This window comes from Sturnira hondurensis, unplaced genomic scaffold (assembly GCF_014824575.4).
Source record: "Sturnira hondurensis isolate 20B ecotype Veracruz unplaced genomic scaffold, ASM1482457v3 Scaffold0014854, whole genome shotgun sequence".
In the NCBI taxonomy this organism is placed as follows: domain Eukaryota; kingdom Metazoa; phylum Chordata; class Mammalia; order Chiroptera; family Phyllostomidae; genus Sturnira; species Sturnira hondurensis.
In genome coordinates this window covers 9,764,721-9,788,011 of record NW_028087485.1, presented here as the reverse complement: position 1 = coordinate 9,788,011, position 23,291 = coordinate 9,764,721, and the positions used below count along the sequence as shown (strand labels likewise).

At 52.1% G+C, this 23,291-nt stretch overlaps 1 protein-coding gene across 1 annotated transcript in view; it reads left to right on the top strand.

The window, feature by feature from the left end:
- Window positions 1-548: 548 nt before the first annotated feature.
- NEURL1 (neuralized E3 ubiquitin protein ligase 1) overlaps window positions 549-23,291 on the top strand; it is a 76,350-nt gene continuing 53,607 nt past the window's right edge. The window contains exon 1 of the mRNA XM_037064014.1: window positions 549-762. Within this exon, the coding sequence (XP_036919909.1) occupies window positions 678-762 (85 nt within the window). The 5' untranslated portion in view covers window positions 549-677. The remainder of the gene's footprint in view (window positions 763-23,291) is intronic.

Genomic DNA, 23,291 nt, shown 5'->3' with positions numbered 1-23,291 from the left:
TCATTCACCAGCGCAGCTGTCACCATAACAACCGGAGAGAAGGAGTCCTGGCGACGGTTGGGGGACAGGGGCGGGGGCAACGGGGCCGGAGCGCAGTGGTCGGAGACCATCACGGGAGCACCCAGCACGCTCTGCGCTCCACTGAGCCCCGCTCCATGCAAACCCGCTGGCGGGAGGGTGCCACGCGCATTGCCGCAGCAGCCGTCCCCGCAGGCGGGGACCAAGCCTGCCGCTGAGCCACCAGGCCGCTGGGCAGGCCGAGCTTTTGAGCACCCGCACGGGAAGCCCTGACTCTATGGCCCCGGGGGAGCGCTCGGGAGCCACTGTGCCGCTCACCACCAGCCGGAACCTAAACACCAGCCGGAGAAGGGGGGGAGCTCCGGGAGCCCCTGGCCCCGACTCAGGGGCCCCCACGTGGCCCCCGCCCCCGCCGCAGGCAATGGCAGGCAGGTAGCCGGCTTGCGCGAGGACCCCCTAGGCGGGCAGAACCCGTGGAGGACTGCCGAACCCAGAGAGAGGGAGGAGAAGAGCAGCCTGCCCGCCCCCGGCCTCAACCTCACCAGGGCCCTCCCCCAGCGGCGCGCGCCCGCACGCGCGCACACACTTGCTCTGTACCTCCGCTTCTGCCCAGACTCGCCTGGCCCCAGCGAGCGCCGAAACCCCCGGGGCCGGATGCCATGGGTAACAACTTCTCCAGTATCCCTTCTCTGCCCCGAGGAAATCCGAGCCGGCCACCACGGGGCCACCCCCAAAACCTCAAAGGTAAGGCTTCGCCGGGCCGGGCTCAGCTGGAGGACTGGGGCGCAGGTGGAGGGGCAGGGAGAGATGAAGAGGTGTAGTTGGGGATGGCGGGCAGGTGCCACCTGTTGTGCATTTTTGAAGACAGGAGATGAACGTCTCTCTGGTCATGGAGGTGGGCTGGGGCTGGGGGCGGCCTGTGGTGATGGTGGAAACCCGGGAGGATGGCGTTCCACAGGGTCTGCGCAGTTCTCCCTGCTTGTACTAGGAACGTCACTGGAGTCCCCTCCGGCCGTGATGCTTGGCGAGCTTGCAGGCTCGAGGAAGGGCATTTGCCGGGTGGATAGGGCAGTGTGGCAGGATGCTCAGGGGGCCAGCTGTGCTTCTCAAGGGAGGTCACGCTGGAAGCACTAGTTGCATATCCAATTGGAGGGTCTTAAAGATCCAGGACTGATTTATAGCGGCCTGAAAGAAGGGGCCAGAGCTGATGGCCTCTGGGGTCCTCTGCAGCTGTTCACCTTTTGCATTGGCTGAATCAGCTTGGTTTGTGGTTCCCCCAAAGGCCAGGTGTTCCATTGGAACCATGAAGGAGGGTCTGGGAACCCTGAAATAGAGGAACGTTCCCTAGGAAGGTCTTTTGCCCTCTGAGTCCCTGACCCACCCAGCACCCTCAGGGAGGCCCTAGGCCCAGTTCTCTGCCCCGCAGCCTCCAAGTGCTGTCTCTGACCTTTGGGTCTTCGGAGGTCCTCAGACCTCGAAGATCCATTCACCCTCAGAACTAGCCAGCACTTGTTCTGGACGTTCTGATGACTAAGAGCCAGGGAGCAAAGCCCTCAGGCTTTCACAGAGAACAATCCACTTCTTCAGCCCCTCAGGATATGAGAAGGATAATAGTGATGGCCTTTGACATAAAGCACTGAGGTTTGCAGGCAACTTTTATGTAAGCAAGGGAACCACCTCGGGCAGTCAGCAGTGCAAGTCAGACCCATTTTACAGTTCAGGAGAACCATTTCTTCTTTCAGGTTCTCAAAGCCAGGGAGGCAGAGCTGGGCTGCAGATCTCTGCTTCTGACTTGGAATTCTGTCCTCTCCTTTACTGGACAGTTAACCTTCCAGACCAGGGGGAGAGGAGGAGAGACAGGACCACCGTCCTGCATTCTAACTCCACCCCTTTCAGAACTTCAGGTCCTGCTCAGCTCAAGATCAAAGCGTTTGTTGAGTCTTTCTGAAATTTCGTAGGGTGGTACCTGTCATGGCCTTTTAAAATATCCCATTCGTTGGCCTTGTGATTCTGCCTAGAGGAAAACGATCCCAAGGAAATGGAGATGCGGGCAGCTGCTCAGGCACTGGGGCTAAGATGTTCACAGCGGTGTTATTTATGGTAGGAAAACAACCCAACAGCCAGCATGAGTGTTGGGAACGGTTCCTAATGGTGGAGGGAGCTGTGGACATCATCCAGTTCAGTGACAAGTGGGAAGGAGGAGGGAAGAGGATAGTGACTGGCCGAGTTACTCGGTGGTCAGGCAAAGCCAGGCTGAGCCCTTCAAGGGCAGGGGTTAGCTGGGGGCCAGTGAGTTGACTTGGTGCTTAAATACTCACAAAATGCCCCCAAAAGTCCTGCTCCATCCTTGACCCCGGGGAAGCCCAGAGAAAGCCTGGATAATTGCACCTCTTTGTACCTGAAGTTTGGGATTGTGGGGCCATGAGATCTTCGTGGCTGGGATCTTGGGTGAGGGAGGGGAGTGGGTAGGTGAGGGTCTGAGGTTCTCTCACCTCCCGGGCCCCTCCCTAGCTTACTCCTCTGCCTACTTGCCCAGTTACCTGGCTTGGGAAACATCCCTCCTGCTGCCTCCCTGGCTTACAGGGATGAATTCCTCTTCCATGGAGTAAATGGTGGAGAAATTCCCTTCCAGCAGTCTCCCTCTCCCTGCCCACTTCCCTTCAGGCCTGATTTACCAGAATTCACTCCCTCCTCCCCCAACCCACACACCTACTGGAGGTGGGCATGAGAATTTTGCCTCTGCTTCTTCTAAGCCTGAGATGAAGAGTTAGAACGTGCCCCTCCATCCTTCCTCTGGCGTCTCCTGATCTGCGTCTCGTCCTGACTTCTTCCCGTCCTGCTGGAGCCATCAGCTCCATTCTGTGATTGTTTTAGTGTTCAAATTCCCTTCTAACTGAATCGGCATTGATTTAGGTGTCATCTCCGTCACGGCAGTGGCCACCCACAATTCCATTCCCCTCTTACTGGTTGTGATTCTCAGACTACCCACCATGCAGAGTTCTGCCGGGATTCTTTTTATATGTACCCAGAATTCGACTATGATTCTTAGCAGTGTCCATCCAGAAATTTGCCGGGGGCAGGGAACTCTTGGTTTTTTTTCTCTCCTATAATTGCAGTCTCTTTGATTTCTCACCATTTTCATGAGAACAGTGGGAAGGAGCTTGCTGTACTAGGGATCCTGGGTCTCATTGGAGATCTAAGATTAGTCTGGCTGTCAGGCTGACGTGAAACAAGGTCTGTCCGTTTCCCTTTGGTCGATAGGCTACAGTCTTCTTCCTGGAGACAAACTGACCTCACCCCACCACTCGCGGTTCTCACTGGGCACTGAACAGCGTGGGTCTCGGTGTGTCCCCGGGGAGAGGTCCAAGGTATAGCTCTGGGCTTGGGATCAACAGACAGTCACGAGTTGCTGCTCTCTGCCCAGCGCAGAGGTGAGCGCTGCTGACATCTCTGTGCGTTCATGGCTGGAGATGAACTTGAAAAGGCAAAGCAGAGCAAATGCTGGGTTGGACGGTTGCAAGCCCATATGTGTGTGGGCAGACGTCAGAAATGGGGGATCAGGGAAGCATCTGAGCTGGACGTGGAGGGACCTGCAGAAATTGGGCAGATGGCAAAGGGGTGCAGCGGGAGTCCTAGGGTGTGGGGAGGAGTGCAAGGAAAGGGACCTCCAGCAAAGGCTTGGAGGCGGTCATGAGTGGGTGCTGGGTGTATTCTCGGTGGCAGGCATAGGGTGACTGGGTGGAAGGGGGCTCAGGCTTCACAGGGACAAACACTGGGAATAAAGGTCTTTCTCCTTCCCCAGCTCTTTCCGAGTGCCTGCCTGCTTGGTGCTAAGTGTTGGGGGAATGGTAACTAGAAAACCTCTGGGGAGGGCTCCTCAGCCCCCAGGGTCGCTCACAGACGGGAACTGGATGGGCCACTTCCCTTTTCTTTTATTGTAGTAAAATTCTTACAAAGTAATATTCACCATGTTAACTTTTTAAAGTGTACAATTCAATGGCATGTAGTACATCCATGATGTTAAGCAACCACCACCTCTGTCCAGTTCCGGAACATTTTCATCACCCCAAAAGGAAAGTCTGTACTCACCGAGCACTCACTCCCCGTGTCCCCTCCCCTGTATCCCTGGCAACCACCTTCCGTCTCTATGGATTTGCCTATTCTGGACATTTCATATAAATGGAATCATACTATGTTTGTCCTTTTGTGTCTGGCTTCTTTCACTGAAGCCTAATACTTTCAAGGTTCATCTATGTTTTAGCATGTATCTTTTCTTTTTGTGGCTGATTAATGGTCTGTTGTGTTATTATGCTACACTTTGTTTACCCACTTGTCAGTTGATAGGTACTGGAGTTGGGTTTTGCTGCTGTGGAGACGTAGGTGTGTTTTTGTTTGAACACCTGTTCTCGGTTCTTTAGGGGGTATACCTGGGAGGGTACCTTTTGTCTCTTCAGAGCTCGGGGTCATAACAGCCGCAGGGACATTGTCCTTCTCCAGCTTTAGCTGGGTGTGACTCTGTTGTTTCTTTCTTTGTTGTTTTTTTTTTTTTAATTCTCACCTGAGGATATGTTTTGTTGCTTTTAGAGAGAGAGGAAACAAAAAAGAGAGAAAGAGAAACATCTATGTGAGAAAGTTGACTGGTTGCCTCCCATACGTGCCTTGACCCTTAACCTGCAACCTAGGCATGTGCCCTGTCCGGGGACTGACCCGCAACCTTTTGGTGTATGGAATGATGCTCCAAGCAACAGAGTTTCCCGGCCAGGGCGGACACCTGTTGTCTCCAGAGCCTCTCTCCCATGCTGACTGAAGCTCCTGGCTGGCAGAGGGAGGGGCCTCTAAAGCTGACTGGCCGAGGGTGGGCCAGTGAGCCAGGTGACCGTGTGACCATGTCTGCAGTCCCTGGACTTCCTCACTGCTCTCTAAGGGAGGGGGCCGGGGTGTCTGCTCTCAGAACAAGGTCCTAGACGGTTTCCAGCCTTCACCTTCTCATTGCCCCTTCCCTGATCTGTGTCCTCCTCCCAGATAGTGCAAGGACTGGCCTTTCTGCCTTCAAGGGCCTTTCGTTCCTCCTTTGATGTGGCCACAGTGATCTGCCCAGAGTATCCCTTTGATCATGCCCCTCCCCTACACACAGCCTTCAAGGTTATGACCGAGATTTCTATAAGCAGATATTCAAGGCCTCCGTGCTTTGCCCAACCCACAGATATTTCCATAGCCCTGATCCGGGCTTCCTCGTTGGTTGTCGTGACGCTGACAGGTTTAGGTGAGCTCATCCAGCATCCCACCCCCAGCGATGCAGCAGACAGACCTGCGAGAGGAAGCTGCGGGCCTCCTCTGCCAGCCCTGACTTCAGAGGGGCTGGGCCGAGACAGCCCCCAGTTGGAAGCCTGAGCATCTATTCCGCACGCCTTGGTTTTTAGCTCTTTCTGACCTTTGAATCCTGTGTTGTTAATCATAACAGTAATGTTTATAGCTGCTGTGTATTGGGTAGTTACTGTGTGTCTTGTACTTACATGTGGAGTATTTGCATTACTATCCTTCTGGCAGCCTGGTGGGGGAGGTGTCCTTGTCAGCATTTTATAAATGGGGAGAGTCTCAGAGAGGTTAAGTAACTTGTCCTATGGAGCTGGGATTTAGACCCAGGTCTGTCTGACTCTGGAGTTCACCGTTGTGACCAATACAGGCTGGGGGAAAAGTTTGTGCTGTTTGTATGGGAAATGATACAATAATTAACAAATAATAAGACAAGAACAAATCCTGTGTTTCACATACTCACAGCTGTAAACCTACTTTTTCCCCACCCTGTATACTATCCTGCCCCTGTAGAATTCAGTCTTTGTGAGCTTTGTCTTCCATTGTGGGACAGAGGCTGGGGAGCAATCTCCTGCTCTCCGGGCAGGGCCCCAGAGTTAAGGGGAGGGCTGCCCTGGAGTTTCCAATGCCCCGTCCCAGCCCTCGCCCCTTACGCCTTCTGCAGGGTTTTTAGCCTTGTGCACCTGTCAGCCAGTTATCAGACACTTTTGAGGGGGCCTTCTGTTTCTTTGGGCCAGTGTTTCTCAAAGTGAGTCTGTCTGCTGCCTGTATGGGCATCAGGATCCGCTGGAAGCACGTCTGCAGTGCAGGTCCCGAGCCCCAGGCCAGACCTGCTGTCTCAGAATGTTTTGGGCATGGGGCCCCCAAACCTGCATGTTTAACAAGATCCCCAGGTCATTCTGATACACCCCAAGGTCTGAGCACTGTCAAAGCCATGGGGCCTCAGAACGACCCACGCTGTTGCTCTGGGAATGGGTGAGCTCAGGCATCTCAGAGGAGGGGAGACCGGAGTGGGATGGGGAGGCTTTGGAAGGGAGCTGCAGGGGCATTTCGCCCAGGGTGTGACAGCAGTGGCCCCGGGGCAGGACACAGCCAGGTGCGTGCAGGGTCCGTGAGCAATTCCTCCTGCTAGGGGTGTGGGTCCCCACTGGGGAGATGAACAAGTCAGTCTCTGAAGGTAACCTGGGGCCAGGTCTCGGAGGGCCTCAGAGGTCAAGAAGAATAGTTTAGATTTTATCGTGTGGGCAGTGGGAGCCATGGACGGCTTTTGAGCAGAGGGGTATAGTGATTTCATTTAAATAGCAGCAGCGGCAGAGTACAGGCTGAGGGAATGAAGCATCTTGAGCTACTGGGAGGTTAATGGAAGCTGCAAGGCTTCTGCCCCAGGCCAAGCTAGAAGCGTTGGGCAGGGCAGCCAAGCGGACTCCCTCATCTGGGGTTCCCATGGGTGAATCTGGAAGCATTCTAACCTGTGGAGCCCAGTTCCTGATCCTAGGCACTATGCTAAGTACATTCACGTAGGTTAATTCATTTAGTCTCCCAGTAAGTGTGAGGTAGGTATTATTATTCCCATTTTATAGGTGAGAACATTGAGACTAATGAATGTTAAGAATTTTACCCCAAAACCCTGAACTAGGAAATGGCAGAGGTGAGATTTCTACCCAGCTCACCAAAGCCCATGAAGGAAAAAAATTGTTCTTGGGGGGAATTTCTGTGTATGGGAGCTCGTTTCCCTGGCCCTCTGGGATGGTATGTGCCCACTTTCAAGATGTGCACATTGAGGCCCAGACATTGGCTCCAAATCTCAAAGCTCCAGCTGGATGCAGGATGAGTAAGAGTGGCAACAACAGGGGAAGAGGGGAGGAAGGAAGGCGGGAGCTGGTCACTGCCCAGGAGATGCCCCCTTCCGGCGTGTCAGTTGCCTGGGCCTATTTCCTGTTAGTCTATGACTCTCATTCCTCGTTCTGCACACCCAGGAGCTAGAGGATGAGGGGCTGCTTCCCACTGAAACTGGTTGCTTTGGCAACCCGGGGCAGGATGCAAGTTGTCTCCTTGGTAACACCTGGGAAACCTGCCTGCAGGGATGGAGAGGACTTGTCTGGCCAGCAGTCAGGCTGGTTGGCACAGGCAGAGCCAGGCCAGGCCACTGAGAACTTGGGCTTGTGAGGAGGGTTAGGCTTGTGGAATGGCCTGGGCTGTCTGTTGGCCATTTTCCAGCAAGTCAGAGTCCAGAGGCCCATGGGGACTGCCTGGCAGGACCAGAAACACTAATGGACCAGTGCAAGAAGTGGGGGGAGGTGGAGGAAGGTGGGAACAGGATGTGAGGGGGAGACTAGAGCCCCCGGATGACAGATCCAGCTACAGGGTATATTAAAAGATGCTTATCAGAGGTCATTACCCGGATCCTGCTGCTTCGGGAAATGAGCAGGTGCTGATGCCTGTGGGGGGTGGGGCTGAGAGAAAGGAGGGGCTGGGGGAGGAGGAGCAGGGAATAGAAGGAGCCACTGGGAGGCAGGTGGGAGGCCTTGGCGTTCTGCTCTAGCTGCAGTTCCGGGGGTAGGCAGGGATCCGCACTGGGCTCTGGACTGAAATTCTCTCTGAGTGAGGTTGGGGTCGCAGGGGTGCGGTGATGGACAGGGCTCGTTCTGTTGTCTAACACACACATACTGGGTTGGCCGAAAAGTTTGTCTGGTTTCTTCTGTGCAGTGGCTCTGGTAGTGCCTACTCGTCTTTAACTCCATTGGAAACAATTTTGTTAGATTGTATTGTGACAGCTGTCATATCAGTGTGCATTCTTTTTTTTAAAAAAGATTTTATTTATTTATCTTTAGAGGGGAAGGGAAGGAGAGAGGGAGAGAAATATCAATGTGTGGTTGCCTCTTGTGTGTCCCCTGCTGAGAACTGGCCTACAACCCAGGCATGTGCCCTGACTGGGAATCGAACCACAGTTGTTTGGTTCTCAAGCCCGTACTCAATCCACTGAGCTACACCAGCCAGGGCTCAGTGTGCATTCTTAAAAAATTATCAAAATTGATGAATTTTTGTGTAGCCGCTTTAATATTGAAGATGGAAAAAATAGGCAACATTTTCAGCATCCGATGCTTTATTATTTCAAGAAAGGTAAAAGCGCAACTGAAATGCATAAAAAGATTTGTGCAGCGTATGGAGAAAGTGCTGTGACTGATGGAACATGTCAGAAGTGGTTTGCGAAGTTTCGTGCTGGAGATTTCTCACTGGATGTTGCTCCCTGGTCGGGTAGACCAGTTGAAGTTGATAGCGATCCAATCGAGACATTAAAGTGCAAACAATCAGTGCTATGCCACCTGGGAGATAGCCGACGTACTCAAACTATCCCAATCAATCAAGTTATTGGTGAAAATGAAAGATGTGTCTTTTATTTTACAGAGAAAACTAAACAGACTTTTTGGCCAACCCAGTACTAAGCATCGGCGACGGGCCAGGCGCTCTCCTAGGAGTGATGGTTCGGTGGGACACAGGGCGGATGGGGGTTCACCGCCATGGAGCTTCCCCACCAGTGGGGGAGGCAGATGGGAACAACAGTGACCTGAGCAAAAATGAATCAATAGGATAACAATTGCTAACGTGCTGTGTTCCAGAGCCTGTGCCATTATCTCATTTAATCTTTAAAACAACCATGTGAAGTCAGTATGAGTATTAACCCCATTTATGCATGGGTAAACTGAGGATCCCATGGCTGGTGTGAGGTAGAGCTGGGATTCTAGTCAAGATCTCTGATTTTGGAGCACTCGCTTGCTCTCTCTCTTAAGACAGTGTTTTTGATTCAGGGCAGTTTTAGATTTACAGAGTTAGTGTGAAAAAGCACAGCCGCCATATACCCCATGCCCGGTTTCCCGCATTATTAACATTTTACATTAGAATGGGATATTGTGACCGTGAATTAATATTGCTACATTGTCATGACCTGATGTCCGTACTTTATTCAGATTTCCTCAGTTTGCCCTGTTGTCCTTTCTGTGTACCGGGATCCCATCCGGGATACTGCATTGCGGTTTTAGTCACCACATTGTATATTAGGTTGTCATGTTTTCTTAGACTCCTCCTCGGGAGTGGCAGTTTCTCACACTTGTCTCTGATGACCTTGGCAGTTTCAAGGATTTCCGGCTAGGTGCTTCGTAGAGTGTCCCCATGTTGGGGGCACTTTGTCTGATGTTCTTCTTATGGTTAGCTGCGGCTGCAGGTTTTGAAGAGAAAGACTGTAGAGGAGAAGGGCCATTTCTCTCGCATCATATTGATGGTGTGTACTGTCAACACGATGTTGACCTTGATCGTGTGGCTGAGGAGGTGCTTGTCAGGTTTCTCCACTGTAAAGGTGCGGTTACACTTTCCTCCCTTTTCCATATTGCACTCTTTGGAAGAAAGTCCCTATGTGCATCCCACACTTAAGGGGTGGAGAGTTAGGCTCCACCTCCTTGAGGGTGGAGGACCCACTACTTCAACTGCCCCACTCAACGATTTCTTCAGCTACTCATCCAAACAGTTACATTTGGATAAGGGGTGTGAAAGAGAAGACTGCGGAGCTATAACCGGGGAACTTGACCTGGTCTTGAGGGTCTGGGAAGGCTTCTTTAGAGAAGTGATGTGGACATGAGGAGGCGCAGCTTCATGGTCCTAGAGGGGGTGCTCCTGGCGTGCTGGGCATAAAATTATTCACTTAGTATCGACAGCCCTGCCTTGTCAGTGCCAGTGGCCATCTTAAATGGCATCATGACATTAAAAAATAACAGTTCTACCATATTTCTAAAAGCGCCCAGAGCGGGCTGTGCCACCCCCTAATTGAGAGCACTGAGCTGGGTGAGGAGGGCACTGGCAAAGGGTGTTCCTGGGAGAGGGTAGCGAAAGCCCCTGTGCCTGGGGACAGGGCGTAGGGCTGGCTCACCTTGCTGCTCAGTTTGAGGGGCTGCATCCAGGCCAGTGTCACCCCAGCCCCTCAGGCCAAGGAACATAGCTGCTCCCTTGCCGCTCTGTGCATGGAAGAAGGTGCCGGTCACAAAGGCTGTCTGTGCAGGCTGGGGCAGGGGTGGGAGAGGGCCCTTCTTGGGATGAAGGGGGTCAGGGAGGAAAGTATGTCTGCTGGCTGACCTTCTTTGCTTCTGCTGTCCCCAGAACACCATCCTGGCTCCTCCGGAGGTTGGGGTGGGCACAGAAAATGGAGAACAGTGCCAGGGGAAGGTGCTGTCGCATGATTCGGATGGTGGCAGTTCCACATGCTGCTGGCTTTCACCTTTGTGTTTTCCACCTGGCTGCCCCCGCCTCTGCTCGGCATCTGCTGAAAGGCTGATCTTCTCCGGGGATGGGCTGGTCTAGAGTGTGCGTGTCCACTGGGGTGTCCAGGTGGCTCTGAGAGCGTGGTGAGGAGGCACTGGGCGCTGATCAGAGTGAAATTGCTCGGATGATCCAGCTGACTCATCTCATGCGTCTGTGCCCCTCTGTGCTGGGCATGGTGCTGGGTGCGGAGAACAGAGCGGGGAGTACTAGGCACCGTCCCTGCCCTGGAAGTGTCCACAGGTCAGCCTCATCCAAATCAGACGTCGGTCCATATTGGCAGAAGTGTCCCGGAGCCCTTCTCCTCCTCTGAGTCTGGTCTCTTTTCCTTTTCTTTCCCCGATCATCCCAGCAAATGCTCCTTGGAACACATTCTTCCCTAGGGGAGAGGACTGGCAGGTGGTCAGGTGTGTGTGTGAGATTGTTTTGTACCACCTTCTTTCTCAGCCCCAAAGAGGGGAAGTGACTTGCCCAAGGTGCAACAGCTGGATTGGACCAGGTGTTAGTAAGGCCTCAAGGCTCTGACTTGGTGGGATGATGCTCTCAGGAGCTGGCAGAAGTTACCTCCGGGACACTCACAGGGACAAATTGATACTTGCCCCAACTGTGATGTGTACTGTCCCGAGGGGACCTATTGAAGGGCTTTCAGCAGAAGAGTGACAAGATCCCTTAGATGTCTTAGAAAGCTCTGGGACAAGAGAGGGGCAGGGGAGGGTCCAGGCAGGAGGCGCCTGCAGTCCTCCAGGGGAGAAGAGATGTGGGACCCCTGCGGGTACAGGGCAGTGAGCTTGGAGGTGCGCAGACCGATCTGGGTGAGCCTTTAGAAAACGCTGACTGAGGTGGTGGTCGGTGAGGCACCAGGGTGGTTTAACATGAAGGGCTCGGATGCACTGGGAGGGTGAACCTCATGGGAGGTCAGGGGTGTGCATGACCCCTCAGGAGCTGTGTCCCACCCAAGGCCATGAGCCATTAGAGCCAGGAGGAGAGACAGGTGATGAGGCGAGGGCTGGCCCGGAGCTCCTGGCTCCATCCCTACCCTACCATCAATAATTAATGTCCCCCTGCTGTTCATAGGCCGCTCCTTGGTAGGCAGAGGCAGGGCCCTGGTACTTGTGCTGTGATGTGCACCTACGTCTGCTGTTCCTGGAGCCGGTGCCTTTGATCCCATCCTGGCCAGGCTTTCTCAGGTGGCTCCCTACTCCCTATGGGGTCAGGCCCCCAACATGTGTGCACAAACCGTTAAAGATGGCTATAAATCAGATGGGACAGGCCAAGGCTGCCCTGGTTTCCCCAGAGTTGAGATCAAAGCCCCAGACCCTCACCCTGGGGCTCAGCACTTGTTGAATTATTAAACTGTCAGGCAGAAGAAAGCAGGAGAGACTCAATGGACAGCCTCCTGGTAAACCAGAATGCAGAAAAGTGGGCGGAGAAATGAGGCAGCAGGTGGGGAAGGGGAAGGGGAAGAGAGGAGAGAAAAAAAGCTGTTTGTCTCCTGGGCTTGGACAGCACTGTAATATATTTAAAGTGTACCATGTGATGATTTGATGCTTATATTCAACACACTGTGAAATGATCCCCACAGTCAAATTAATTAACAGAGTTATCACTTCACAAAGTTACTTTTGTTTTGGTGAAAATGCTTGAGATCCACTCTCAGCAGATTGCAAGTGTGCAGTACAGTATCACTAACTACAATAATCGTCAGGTTGTGCATGAAATCCTCAGAATTTACAGCTGAAAGTTTACGCGCCTTGATCGGCCTCCGCCCATTTCCCTCGCCTCCCAGCCCCTGGCACTACCGTTCTACTCTGTTGCTGTGGGTTCCCCTTTTTCGTGTTCAGATTTCACATATGAAATTTGATGCTATACAGTGTCTTCTCTGTCTTTTCTCTGTTTTACTTCAATTAGTATAATACCCTTCAGGTTTATCCATGTTGTTGCAAAAAGGTAGGATTTCCTTCTTTTTAATGGCCAAGTAATATTCCATTGTGACATACCAGATTTTCTTTATTCATTTATTCACCTGTCAACAGACACTTAGGTAGGTTCCATATCTTGGAAATGGAAAATGGAAAATGTCCTTGTGAATAATGCTGTGGTGAACATGGATATACAGGTATCTCTTCAATGTAGTGATTTTATTTCCTTCAGATCTATGCCCAGACGTGGGATTGCTGAATAATGTGGTAGTTCTAGTTTTAATTTTTTGAGGAACCTCCATACTGTTTTCCAAAGTGGTTGTACCAATTTACATTCCTACCCACAGTGTATAAGGGTTTCCTCTTCTCTACCTCCTCATCGATATTCACCTCTGTCTTTTTAAAAAGATTTTATTTATTTACTTTTAGAGGAGAGGAAGGAAAGGAGAAAGAGAGGAAGAGAAACATCAGTGTGTGAGAGATATATAAATCAGTTGCCTCTCGTGCGCCCCCAACCAGGGACCTGGCCTACAACCCAGGCATGTGCCCTGACTGGGAATCATACCGGCGACCCTTTGGTTGGCAGGCTGGCACTCAATTCACTGAGCCACACCAGCCAGGGCCATCTCTGTCTTTTTGATATTAGACATCCTAACGAGTGTGAGATGGTATCTCATAATTTTGATTTGTATTTCCCTGATGATTAGTGACATTAAGGACCTTTTCATGTACCTGTTGGCCATTTGTGTGTCTCATCTGGACAAATGACTATTCAGGTCCTTTGCCCATTTTTTAATTGAGCTATTATTTTTTTTGCCATTAAGTTGTAAGATTTCCGCCCTGGCTGGTGTAGCTCAGTGGATTGAGCACAGGCCTGCGAACCAGAGAATTGCGGTTCGATTCCCAGTTAGGGCACATGCCTGGGTTGCAGGCCAGTTCTTGCAGGCCAACTCTCAGCCGGGGACTCATGAAAGGCAACCATACATTGATGTTTCTCTACCTTTCTCCTTCCCCTTTAAAGATACATAAATAAATAAAATCTTTAAAAAAAAGCTGTAAGAGTCCCTTATATATTTTGGATATTAACCCCTTATCAGATGTATGGTGTGCAAATATTTTCTCCCATTCACAGATTGCCTTTAATTTTGTTGTTTCTTTTTTTTAGATTAAAAAATTTTTTTATTATATCTTTTGGTGTGCAGAAACTTTCTAGTATGATGTAATCTCACTTGTTTGTTTTTTTCTTTCGTTGCCTGTCTTTTGGGTGTCAAATCCCACAAATCATTGCCAAAATCAATGTCAAGAGCTTTCTCCTGCTTTCCTTTAGGAGTTTAATGGTTTCAGGTCTTAGGATCAGATCTTTAATTTATTTTGAGTTGATTCTTGTATATGGTATGAGATAAGAGTCCACCTGAGTTCCTTCGCATGTGGATATGCAGTTTTCCCAACACCATTTATTTAAGAAACTGTTCTTTCCCCATTGTGCATTCTGGGTACCTTTGTTGGAAGTTAGTTGCCCACATATGAGTTGCTCTATATCTGCACTGTCTAGGCCATTCCATTGATCTGTATTTCTGTTTTTATGTCAGTACCATAGTGTTTTGATTACTATAACTTTGAAATATAGTTTGAAATCAGGAAGTGTGATATCTCTAGCTTTGTTGTTCTTTCGCAAGGTTGCTTTACTTATTCAGGGTCATTCATGGTCCCATACAAATTTTGAGATTGATTTTTCCATTTTTGTGAAAAGTGCCACTGGAATTTTGATAGGGATTGCACTGACTCTATAGATTGCTTTGGGTCTATAGATGGCTTTGCATGGACATTTTTAACAATATCAGTTCTTTTAATCCAGGGACGCAGAACATCTCTCCACTTATTTGTGTCTTCTTAAAAGTCTTTCACCTATGTTTTCTAGTTTTTAGTGTACAGATCTTTTACCTCCTTGGTTAAATGTATTCCAAAGTATTTTTTTTGATGCTACCGTAAATGGATTTATTTTCTTAAATTTTTTAAATTGTTTTGTTGTTAGTGACTTTTTATATGTTGATTTTGAATCCTGCAACTTTACAGAACTTTTTTATAAATTCCTTTTGGGGGGGTGGAGTCTTTAGAGTTTTCTCCATAAAAGGTCATGCCATCTGCAAACAGAGACGATTTTACTAATTCCTTTCTGATTTGAATGCTTTTTATTTATTTTTCTTAGCCAAGTGGTTAGGACTTTCAGTATTATGTCAAATAGATGGGGCAAGAATGGTCGCCCTCTCCTGGGCTGGGGCTGGCAGTCCCTCTGGGGCTGAGGACACCCATGTGTGGAGCCAAGAGGATGAAGGAAGTCGTGAGACGAGGCTGCAAGTCACCAGGATGCTCTCCATGGGCGTTTCTGCTTCGAAGTGGAGCCCTCCTAGAAATGGGGGCTCTGGTTGCCTGACGTTCCTCTGCTTCTGCTGTAGAACGAAAAGAGTCTGTCTGTCTGGTGCCAGCAGAACTAGACGAGTAAAACTGAGAATTGTGATGGAGAAATATTGGCTATTGTATTGATGAATGGCACCATCCAGGAGAGCGGGAAGCTAATGCTCAAAAGCCCGAACTCCTCGATGGTGTGTAGATGGCAGATTGTATAGGTGTAGGTTACAGATTAAATAGGAGGAAAGCACAAGATGCCGTGGGTTAGGGCTTCGAGGTCGTGCTGGGAGCTGGTTGGGCAGAGGTCAGATAGGGGTAGAGAGTTATTTCTTCAGACCTTGGGGACAGCTCTGAGACGTTTTTCAGCATTCCTCTGTCTGATTCATTGAAAAATAGCCAGGGGGTCTTTCTACTTTAGGGCTCAGGAGCCGAAACATAGGCCAGGATGTTATGTTAAGCCTGGTGGGGGTCCCGTTGGGGTGACCAGTAGTCAGACCTGGGCTACTTCTGCTGCTGCCTGGAGGGTTGCTGATCTCTGGAGGAAAAACCTAGGTCTCTCTGGGAAGGGAAGGGAGTGGTGTTTTCTAGAGCTAGGATAAAAGTAAATGTAATCAAAGTGACTGCAGAATGTGAGGGAAACTGTTTAAGGAATCTGGGTTTCCTCATCTGGTTCCCAAGTTGAGGTTGTGTTAAAGAAACAACATCTCAGAATAGTCTAGACCAGCAATGGAGAAGAGTTTCCCCAAGATTCAGGGCGTGTCCTGAAAGTGGGGGTTTACTGTCTGGTGCTAAGGTTCAGTTCTCAGGGCACAAGGTTCTATTTTGGGGTGAAGGTGCCATTTCTGCAGGCGAGGTTCTGGCTTGGTGTTGAGGTGACTGTTTGGGGGCACTCTGAGTTCCATGCTGGGCTGAAGGTTCCTTTCCTGGAAGGGAGTTTTCACGTCAGGGTCCAGGATTCATGATTGCAGTTGAGCGTCGAGTCTTGGAGCCAGGAGTCCAACTGGGGCCTCATATCCTAGGACTGGGTTGAGGTTTCCTTCTTGGCTTTAGGTTTGTTGATCAAACTGGAGGTTTTATACCCTGGGAGGAAGGGAACAGCTAGAGGGTGCCCCGGAAATGTCCATGCAACTGGACCCCCTTTTGCTTACGGAGACGACTTTCTGAGACTGGCCTCAGAAAGATGGGCCTGCAGACTCCTGAGCTGATGATTGGAGGCCCAGGCTCCAGCTCTGCCTGGATGTTGGCCTGAGAGTAAATCACTGGTAAGTTCTAGGTCTCTGGCTGAAAGCTTGGCCAGGTAGTGGTATTGATTTGCAAAGTACCATCCAAGTTCGTTTGATTCTCCCAAAATGACACTCATGATGGGCTCCATAGGCACCGACGACCGTTGCTCCGTGAGTCAAATCCATGATGACAGTGCTCATGTCGCCGGGGGCACTGCCAGCTTAGTCCAATTAGTGCCAGTCGGATCTTAACTTGTGCTGAGGGGCCCCTGAGGGGAGGGAGCACACCCTGAATGGGCTGTGGTAAATCTGGGTCCCTGGGGCTTGGCATGTGGCTCCGGCAGGCAGGAGCTGGGCCAGGTCAGGCCAGCGGCCTCCTGCCCTGATGGGGGCTCTCACATGGCCCAGGCAGCGTGTGCGGACATGCCGTGACCGTGATCGGAAGGGCCCTGGCTCTCTGTGCTCTGCACAGTGGCTGGGACTCAGAGGAACTATGGCGCCCTCTGGCCCCCAGCCTGGTTGGTACCCAACGAGAAACGTCTGCCTCTGTAGAGGGCCACCGCCCTGCTCTCCTCTCCCATTACCTCAGGGTGGAGCCCCCGTCAGAGAGCCAGAGTTGCTGGGAAGGAGGAGTTCCATTACATTTGTCCTGGGCTTTTTGCTTTGTGGGGCCCTCCGTCTCTTCCCCCTGGGTTTTGCTCTGGATCTCCGGGAGCCCGCCACGACAGCTGGTGGAGGCCCCGTTTCCTGGAGAAGCAAACTGAGGTGCAGTTGGGCGGGCGTTTCCAGGGCAGCCTCAGGGCTGCCTGTACCCACGCGCTGAGGGTCACACAGGGCTTAGGGCTTTGGGGCCTGAGGGTGGAGCTCCCACGTGTGGCCTCCTTACCTCCCACCCCCACTGTGGGTGGAAGTTCCTCTTTTCTCCTCCCCACGTAGGGGACAGCAGTGGGTGATGCAGAGCTGTCGGGGTGGGGGGGGAGTGCTGTACAGGGGGTTTCCAGTGCAGGGGCAGTTTCCTACCTTCCAGAACTTCTCCTTCAGGAGGAGCCCCTCCCCTGTGACTCGGGACACTCAGCACCTGAGGAGATGGGGGAGTTTTCTTTCCCGGGGATGTAGGGCGGCTCTGTCTGGGTCTTCAGGGACCCCCAAGCCCCACTCTCTGGGTCTGGCCAAGGTACATGGAGACTGAGTGACCTGGGGTCCTATTGGGCTATGGACATTAGGTGCTGAACTCTAGAGTTCACCAAGGGCATCGGGGGGACCTGGCCAGTCAGTGGTGCCCTGGGTGTGAAGAGGGAGGAGGAGAGACAGGCCGGGTGGAAGGTCCTGGGGTTGAGGCATGAGCTCTGAAGTCAGACTTAGTCTTTGCTACCTGTGCCACCTGGAGCCAGAGGCTTACCTTCTCCATACCCTAATTCCTCCTCGGCAATAATGCTTGACTAGTAATAAATATTAGTTGTTATTGTTATCATTAGGCTTAACCATCGAGTCTCAGCTCAGATGTCACTTCTACCAGGAAGCCTTCCCTGATCTCCCCAGCCAGGTTAGATGGCCTCTGTCCTCTCCCACTGCCACCCTGTGCTCTCGCACAGCCCATGTGGCTGTCGGGCCTGCTCACCCGTCAGTGCCTTTGCCTGCCTGGCTTGCCCACCGTGGCATCACTCCGGTCGGTGCTCTGCACAGATTAGTCACTTGACAGGTATTTTGAAGTGAATGCAAAAATAGACTGATTCTGGGAAGTCAGACATTTCTCCCACAGGCCTCGGGGGGTTCTGTTCTTTGTTGAAATGGCATTTCCTGAATCCCAGGCCCTGGAGCCAAGACAGAAGAAGGCGAGAACAGTGGGGAACTGCTGGTCCACTCATTCATCCCCTGATGGCACCGGTGTTCCTCGGTGCCTTCTGGGTGCCAGGCCTGTGCTGGCCTCTGGGGACAGACGTGCCCCGCCCTCATAGCCCTTGTGGTGCTGATAGCTGGGGTGAGCGAGGCGGGAGAGGGGGAGGGTGGTCGTTAGGCTGAGTGGAGTCAGGGAGGGCTCCCAGGAGGAGGGACGGTTTAGCAGAAGGGTGGGGAAGTTTGCATAGATATGGACGGGTGTCGGCTGAGTGGAGTCAGGGAGGGCTCCCAGGAGGAGGGACGGTTTAGCAGAAGGGTGGGGAAGTTTGCATAGATATGGACGGGTGTCCTTTTGAGGGTGGGCAGGGGCAGGTGGCGGAGGTGGAGCTGCCTGTGTGGGCACCAAGTCCGGGCTGGCCGATGGCAATGTGTCCTGAGGGTTCCAGGGCCTTGACTATCAGGCCCAGCGTGGCTGTGGAAGCTGTGGGTGCCACCGATCCCTGCTCTGCCGTCCACACACAGTGACCTGGGGCAGCTCAAGTCACTCCTCTGAGATGGGAGCCATGATGCCTGCCACTCAGGGCTGTCAGACCACAGCGACAAAGAACTCTGTGGAGGGACCTGGGCCAGGTGAGGGAGGGATGGAAAGGCAGGGCCTGCAGGGTTAGGCTAGAAGGCAGGGCGGCTGGAGAGGCCCCTGTGGGGAAATCAGGGAGGCGGGCCTGCTTCACTTCTCTGTTTTGTAAATAATTAAGTTCTTATCTCAGGTGTGTGGTGTTCCTGCTCCAGGAGGCAGGTGCGGCAGCTGGAGCGAACAGGAGCTGTGTTGTCCAGGAGGCGGTGGACTCGTTTCCCTCCCCCTTTCCCTCCCTCCTGGCCTCCTGGTCAGGGCAGAGGGGGTGGGGGAAAGAAGCAATCTTCTAGGGTCTTCTTGTCGCTGGCTCCCTGACTACTTCCCTGCATTTTGCTCCTCACGTTCTCATTGTGTGGTCCCTCTTCACGTTCCCACCTCTGCAGACTCAAGGGCGCGCTCACCCCTCTACCTCCACGCTGCACGGCCCTTGGTGCAGTTTCCCCAGGGCTATCCCACATTGCTGCCCGCTGAAACCCTTCCGCCTCTCCAGTGGCCCTTCTCAAACACCCCATCTCCAAGCGCTGGTGCCCCCGAGGTGTGCCGAGCTCTTGAGGGGCGTCAGGGACGCGCTGACCTCTCCCTCGCTCCAGGCCCCAGAGACAGGCATCTTTTCACTTTTCGTACTTAATACTGAGAATGTGAAGGTCTGTTTAGTCTTGTCCAGCTAACATAAACCAGCCGGAACTGGGCCGTGGTGGGGACTGTGCTGTAAGTTCCCTTATTGGGAATGAAATTCATTGTTTTTCACCGAGAGACAGGAGTGTGGCCTGAGTGGCCCATCCAAAGGTCGTCAAGGTATGTGTGACACAGACGATGGCCCGAGGACACTGGCCACCTCAGGACTGGAGAGGGCCTGCAGTCATGCTGTCTAGCCCTGTCCTATGATGGGGGGGAGGAAACAGTCTCAGAGAGAAGGGCCCTGCCCAGAGCCATGGGGCAAGTTGAACCAGATGGAGGCCCCTGGCTCCCTGATCAATGCTGGACCTGGGCGCCTCTGGCCTGGGAGCTGGTGGGGTGGGGGCCCTGGAGCTAGGCACAGAGGCCTGGGGCAGTGAACTGAGGGGAGGGCCGTGGGGTAGGAGGCAGGGGAAGAAAGAAATGGGGGTGGCTCAAGGAAAGGGGGGTGGCTGAGAGGTCCAGGAGAGGTGGGCTCTGGTCCTGACTCTGCGGCGGTGACTTTGTGCCTGAAGTGCCTTCTGTCCCACCTATCCTAGAAGCTTGGCTTTTCTTTGCATACCTCTCAGGGTGGGTGTCGGATGACCCGAGGTCAGGGACCATGTCTTACCTCTGAAGGGCTGTGTGACCTAGCTCACTACACAGGTAACTAAAACCTGGGGCTCCAGTGGGAGAAGGGAGGGTCTTTGCAAGGATGACATCAGCTCGTGTACCCAAGACGTCTCTACCTGGGTGTCCAATAAATACTGTGGGGACTGGGCGCAGGGAGCAGGTGAGCTTCCCCGGCCCGCCTCGGGCAGTCAGTGGCCCTGCTTCCTTTGCTCTCTCCTGGGTCTCTGTCCTGGGCCCCAATCCTTAGCTCTACTCCAGGCCCCTACTCAGATTACATCAAGTACATGTTCAGATAATCTCTCTAGAGGACGTTTCCATTTAACATTCAAATTGTTTTTCTCATTTATTCACTCTTCTTTTCACAGAGAACACCCAGCTGGGACATAGATAGAAAGCTGTCACTGACCAGTGTAAGCATTCCTGAGCCTGGGAAAGGAAAGAGATACTAGAAAGTGCAGGCCTGAGAAATCCTAACTGGGGGGCCACTGGTGCTGGGAAATGAGGGTAGGAGACACCCTGTTGTTTACTGCGAATATTCCACTCCCTGCTCTGTTAGCAGTAGTGTTAGTACTAGTATCCAAGGCTATTTATAAAGGTCCGTCAGCGCTCTGCTTCTTCACGCTGCGGGAGGCATTCATTTACAAAAGATCACCTCATTGCCAAGAGAAAACCACCACCTGGTGAAACATGAAATGCAGCATTCAAAGTGGAAGGAGATGACAGACAGACCAGCGTCCACACTGGCCTTGGGTGTCATGGGGCAATGGGAGCCATTGAAGGTCTCAGAGTTGCTTTTATGGATGGGTCAGGGAGACCAGTAATGATGGCAGTGTGGTTGTCTGGGGGAACTATGCCAAAGCCGGAACTAGGACTTTGGAGACACACCGGAGACATTGAGGAGGTGCTCCTGGAAGCGCTGGTTGGTGAATGGAGGGGCGCTAAGGGAGAGGGATGAGTCCAGGATGGCCCTCAGGAGGCTGAGAGGATGGTGGTTCCGTGGGCCCCAAAGCAGGAGAGGCAGTTGGAGGGGAAGATGGTGGGTTGAGTTTTGGGATGTGTTAGAGAGGCAGCTGAGACACCCGGGGGGAGAGGCTGGGCGGTGAATCATCAGAAGAGGAGAACGGAGAAAGGGCAGGGGGCAGAGAGGCCGAGGGAGGTCACGAGAGGGATTAGTGCCGTGGTTCTCAGACCTTAATGCTAGAGGCTTGTGAAAAATGCAGGTTCCTGGACCCGCCTCTTGATTACCTGGTTTTAGTAAATCTGGGTGTGAGTTCTGGGGATCTGCTTTTTTAAAAGAAACAATTTCAGGTGATACTGGTGTGAGGGACCCATGGGCCACCTCCTTGTGAAATGCTCACCTGAGGGGAGTCAGATCTGGGTTTCAATCTTGATTCTTGGGTCTTGAACCTGGGCCAGTCCCTCGGTCTCCCGGTCCTCAGTGTCTTTATCAGTAAGTGGGGGTACTTGTCCCCCTGGCAGGGCCACCATGCGCATCAGGTGAAGTCATGGCTGTAGGTCCTGCGGCTCAGGACCTGCTCCATAGTAAGAGCTCAGTAAACGGTAGGTGTTTCTTGTTCCATCCAAAAGTTTGCAGATGGCGAGCAATGGCCCAGGGCAGGCTGCTGACCACACAGATGGGTCAGCCTAATGGGGTCCAGCGCCTGGCCCCCAGCAGTGCCGGCCCCATGCTTCCATCTCTGAGGTATCTTATCTGAGTTGTTAAAACTGGGGGCTCCTGGCTTGTCTGATCAAGTTTGCAAAAACTCATGAATCGAATCAGAAGTCAGTTTACTGCTTCTCCGTGAGAGCCGCCTGGTGAGAAGGACTGGACAGAGTGTTGGGTGTTGGTACTTTGTCCCTGTGCAAGAGGCTGCTCCAGTGCTGGAAGAACCTGGTATCAGGCCAGGGACCTGGGGACTCAGTCTGTGGGCTTAATGCCTTCTGAACCTGCCCAGGCCACTTCAGCAACAGGGAGCTGCCTGCCAGGTGGCCAACACTTGGGCCAGCCTAGCAGGGCACCATCGCCCTGGCTGTGCTTCCACAAGGCCTCAGCGTCACCCCTTTCTCCCTGATTCTTTGTCATCCAATCAATACGTCTTTTCTTTAGGCTTGTTAATAGCACCAGTCGGGTCTTTGTTAAGTCCCAGCAGGCCTGGGGCTGTTTCATTTCTTGAGGGTAACTTTGTTGCTTTGGTCTCTGAAAGCTGATATCAGATTAAATTTGGGGAAGGCTTATTGCCAGGTGCCGTGGGGGGACCTTGTTGTGGCCCTCTCCCTACCAGCTGCCTACACAGGTTTCCTAGAAGGAGGGAGTGATTGAAGTCAACGATGTCCCCTCCATATGCAGACATACTTTCAATATTATGAGTATTAAAATACTTTCAATACTGCGACAAAAATGTCTACCATATTTTAAGAGAAAAAAGCAAATTGCGACAAAAATGTCTACCATATTTTAAGAGAAAAAAAGCAAATTTATGATATGCATAGTGTGCATGGTATGATCCTGTTTGTGTTCAGAATCTTATATTTTTTTCTTTCTCCCTCTTCCCCTCCCCTCCCTTCCCCTTCTCTCCCCTCCATCTAATATTTATTCAGTGCCTACTAAGCCCCAGACACTTTTCTAGGCACTGGGATAAAGCAGTAAACACATACCCGGTCTCGTGGAGTTAACATTCTTATGAGGAGAGACAGACTCGGAAAAAAAAGGCGCCATATGGGATGTCAGATGGTGATAATTGCTATGAAGAGAAGTAAATCATGGGGTGTGGCAGGGCTAGGGATTATGGGTGTGGGGGCGGGGTGTCAATGGATGTTTACATTTTTGAATAGGTTGGCCAGAGAAGGCCAGAGAGCATTTGGAAATGACCCGAGAGAGGTGAGGGAGTGATGCGGAGATTTGGAGAACAGGTCTTTCTTCTGGGGCTTGACACCTGGGTGTCCGTGGGCACATCTGCTCATCACTCCTCCTTCTTGCCTTTGTCTGTGCAGGCGCAGACCAGGGTGGAGTGGATGCCCACTAGCAGCGGCCGGTGGCTGCCTCTGGGCAATAGGCTGGGAGTGGAGTGGGGTGGGGAGGTGGGAGGCTTACATGTTTTACTCCATACTAGTTGGTACTATTTTTTAAGATTAAAAAAAGAAGCTTGTATTGCTTTTATATTTAAACTTTAAAAATGAACTTTTGGCGCTGTCTGGTGTGGCTCAGTGGACTGAACACCGGCCTGCAAACCAAAGGGTTGCCAGTTCGATTCCCAGGCAGGGCAGATGCCTGGGTTGCAGGCCAGGTCCCCAGTTGGGGCGCCCAGGTCCCCGTGCGAGAGGCAACCACACATTCATGTTTCTCTCTCTCTC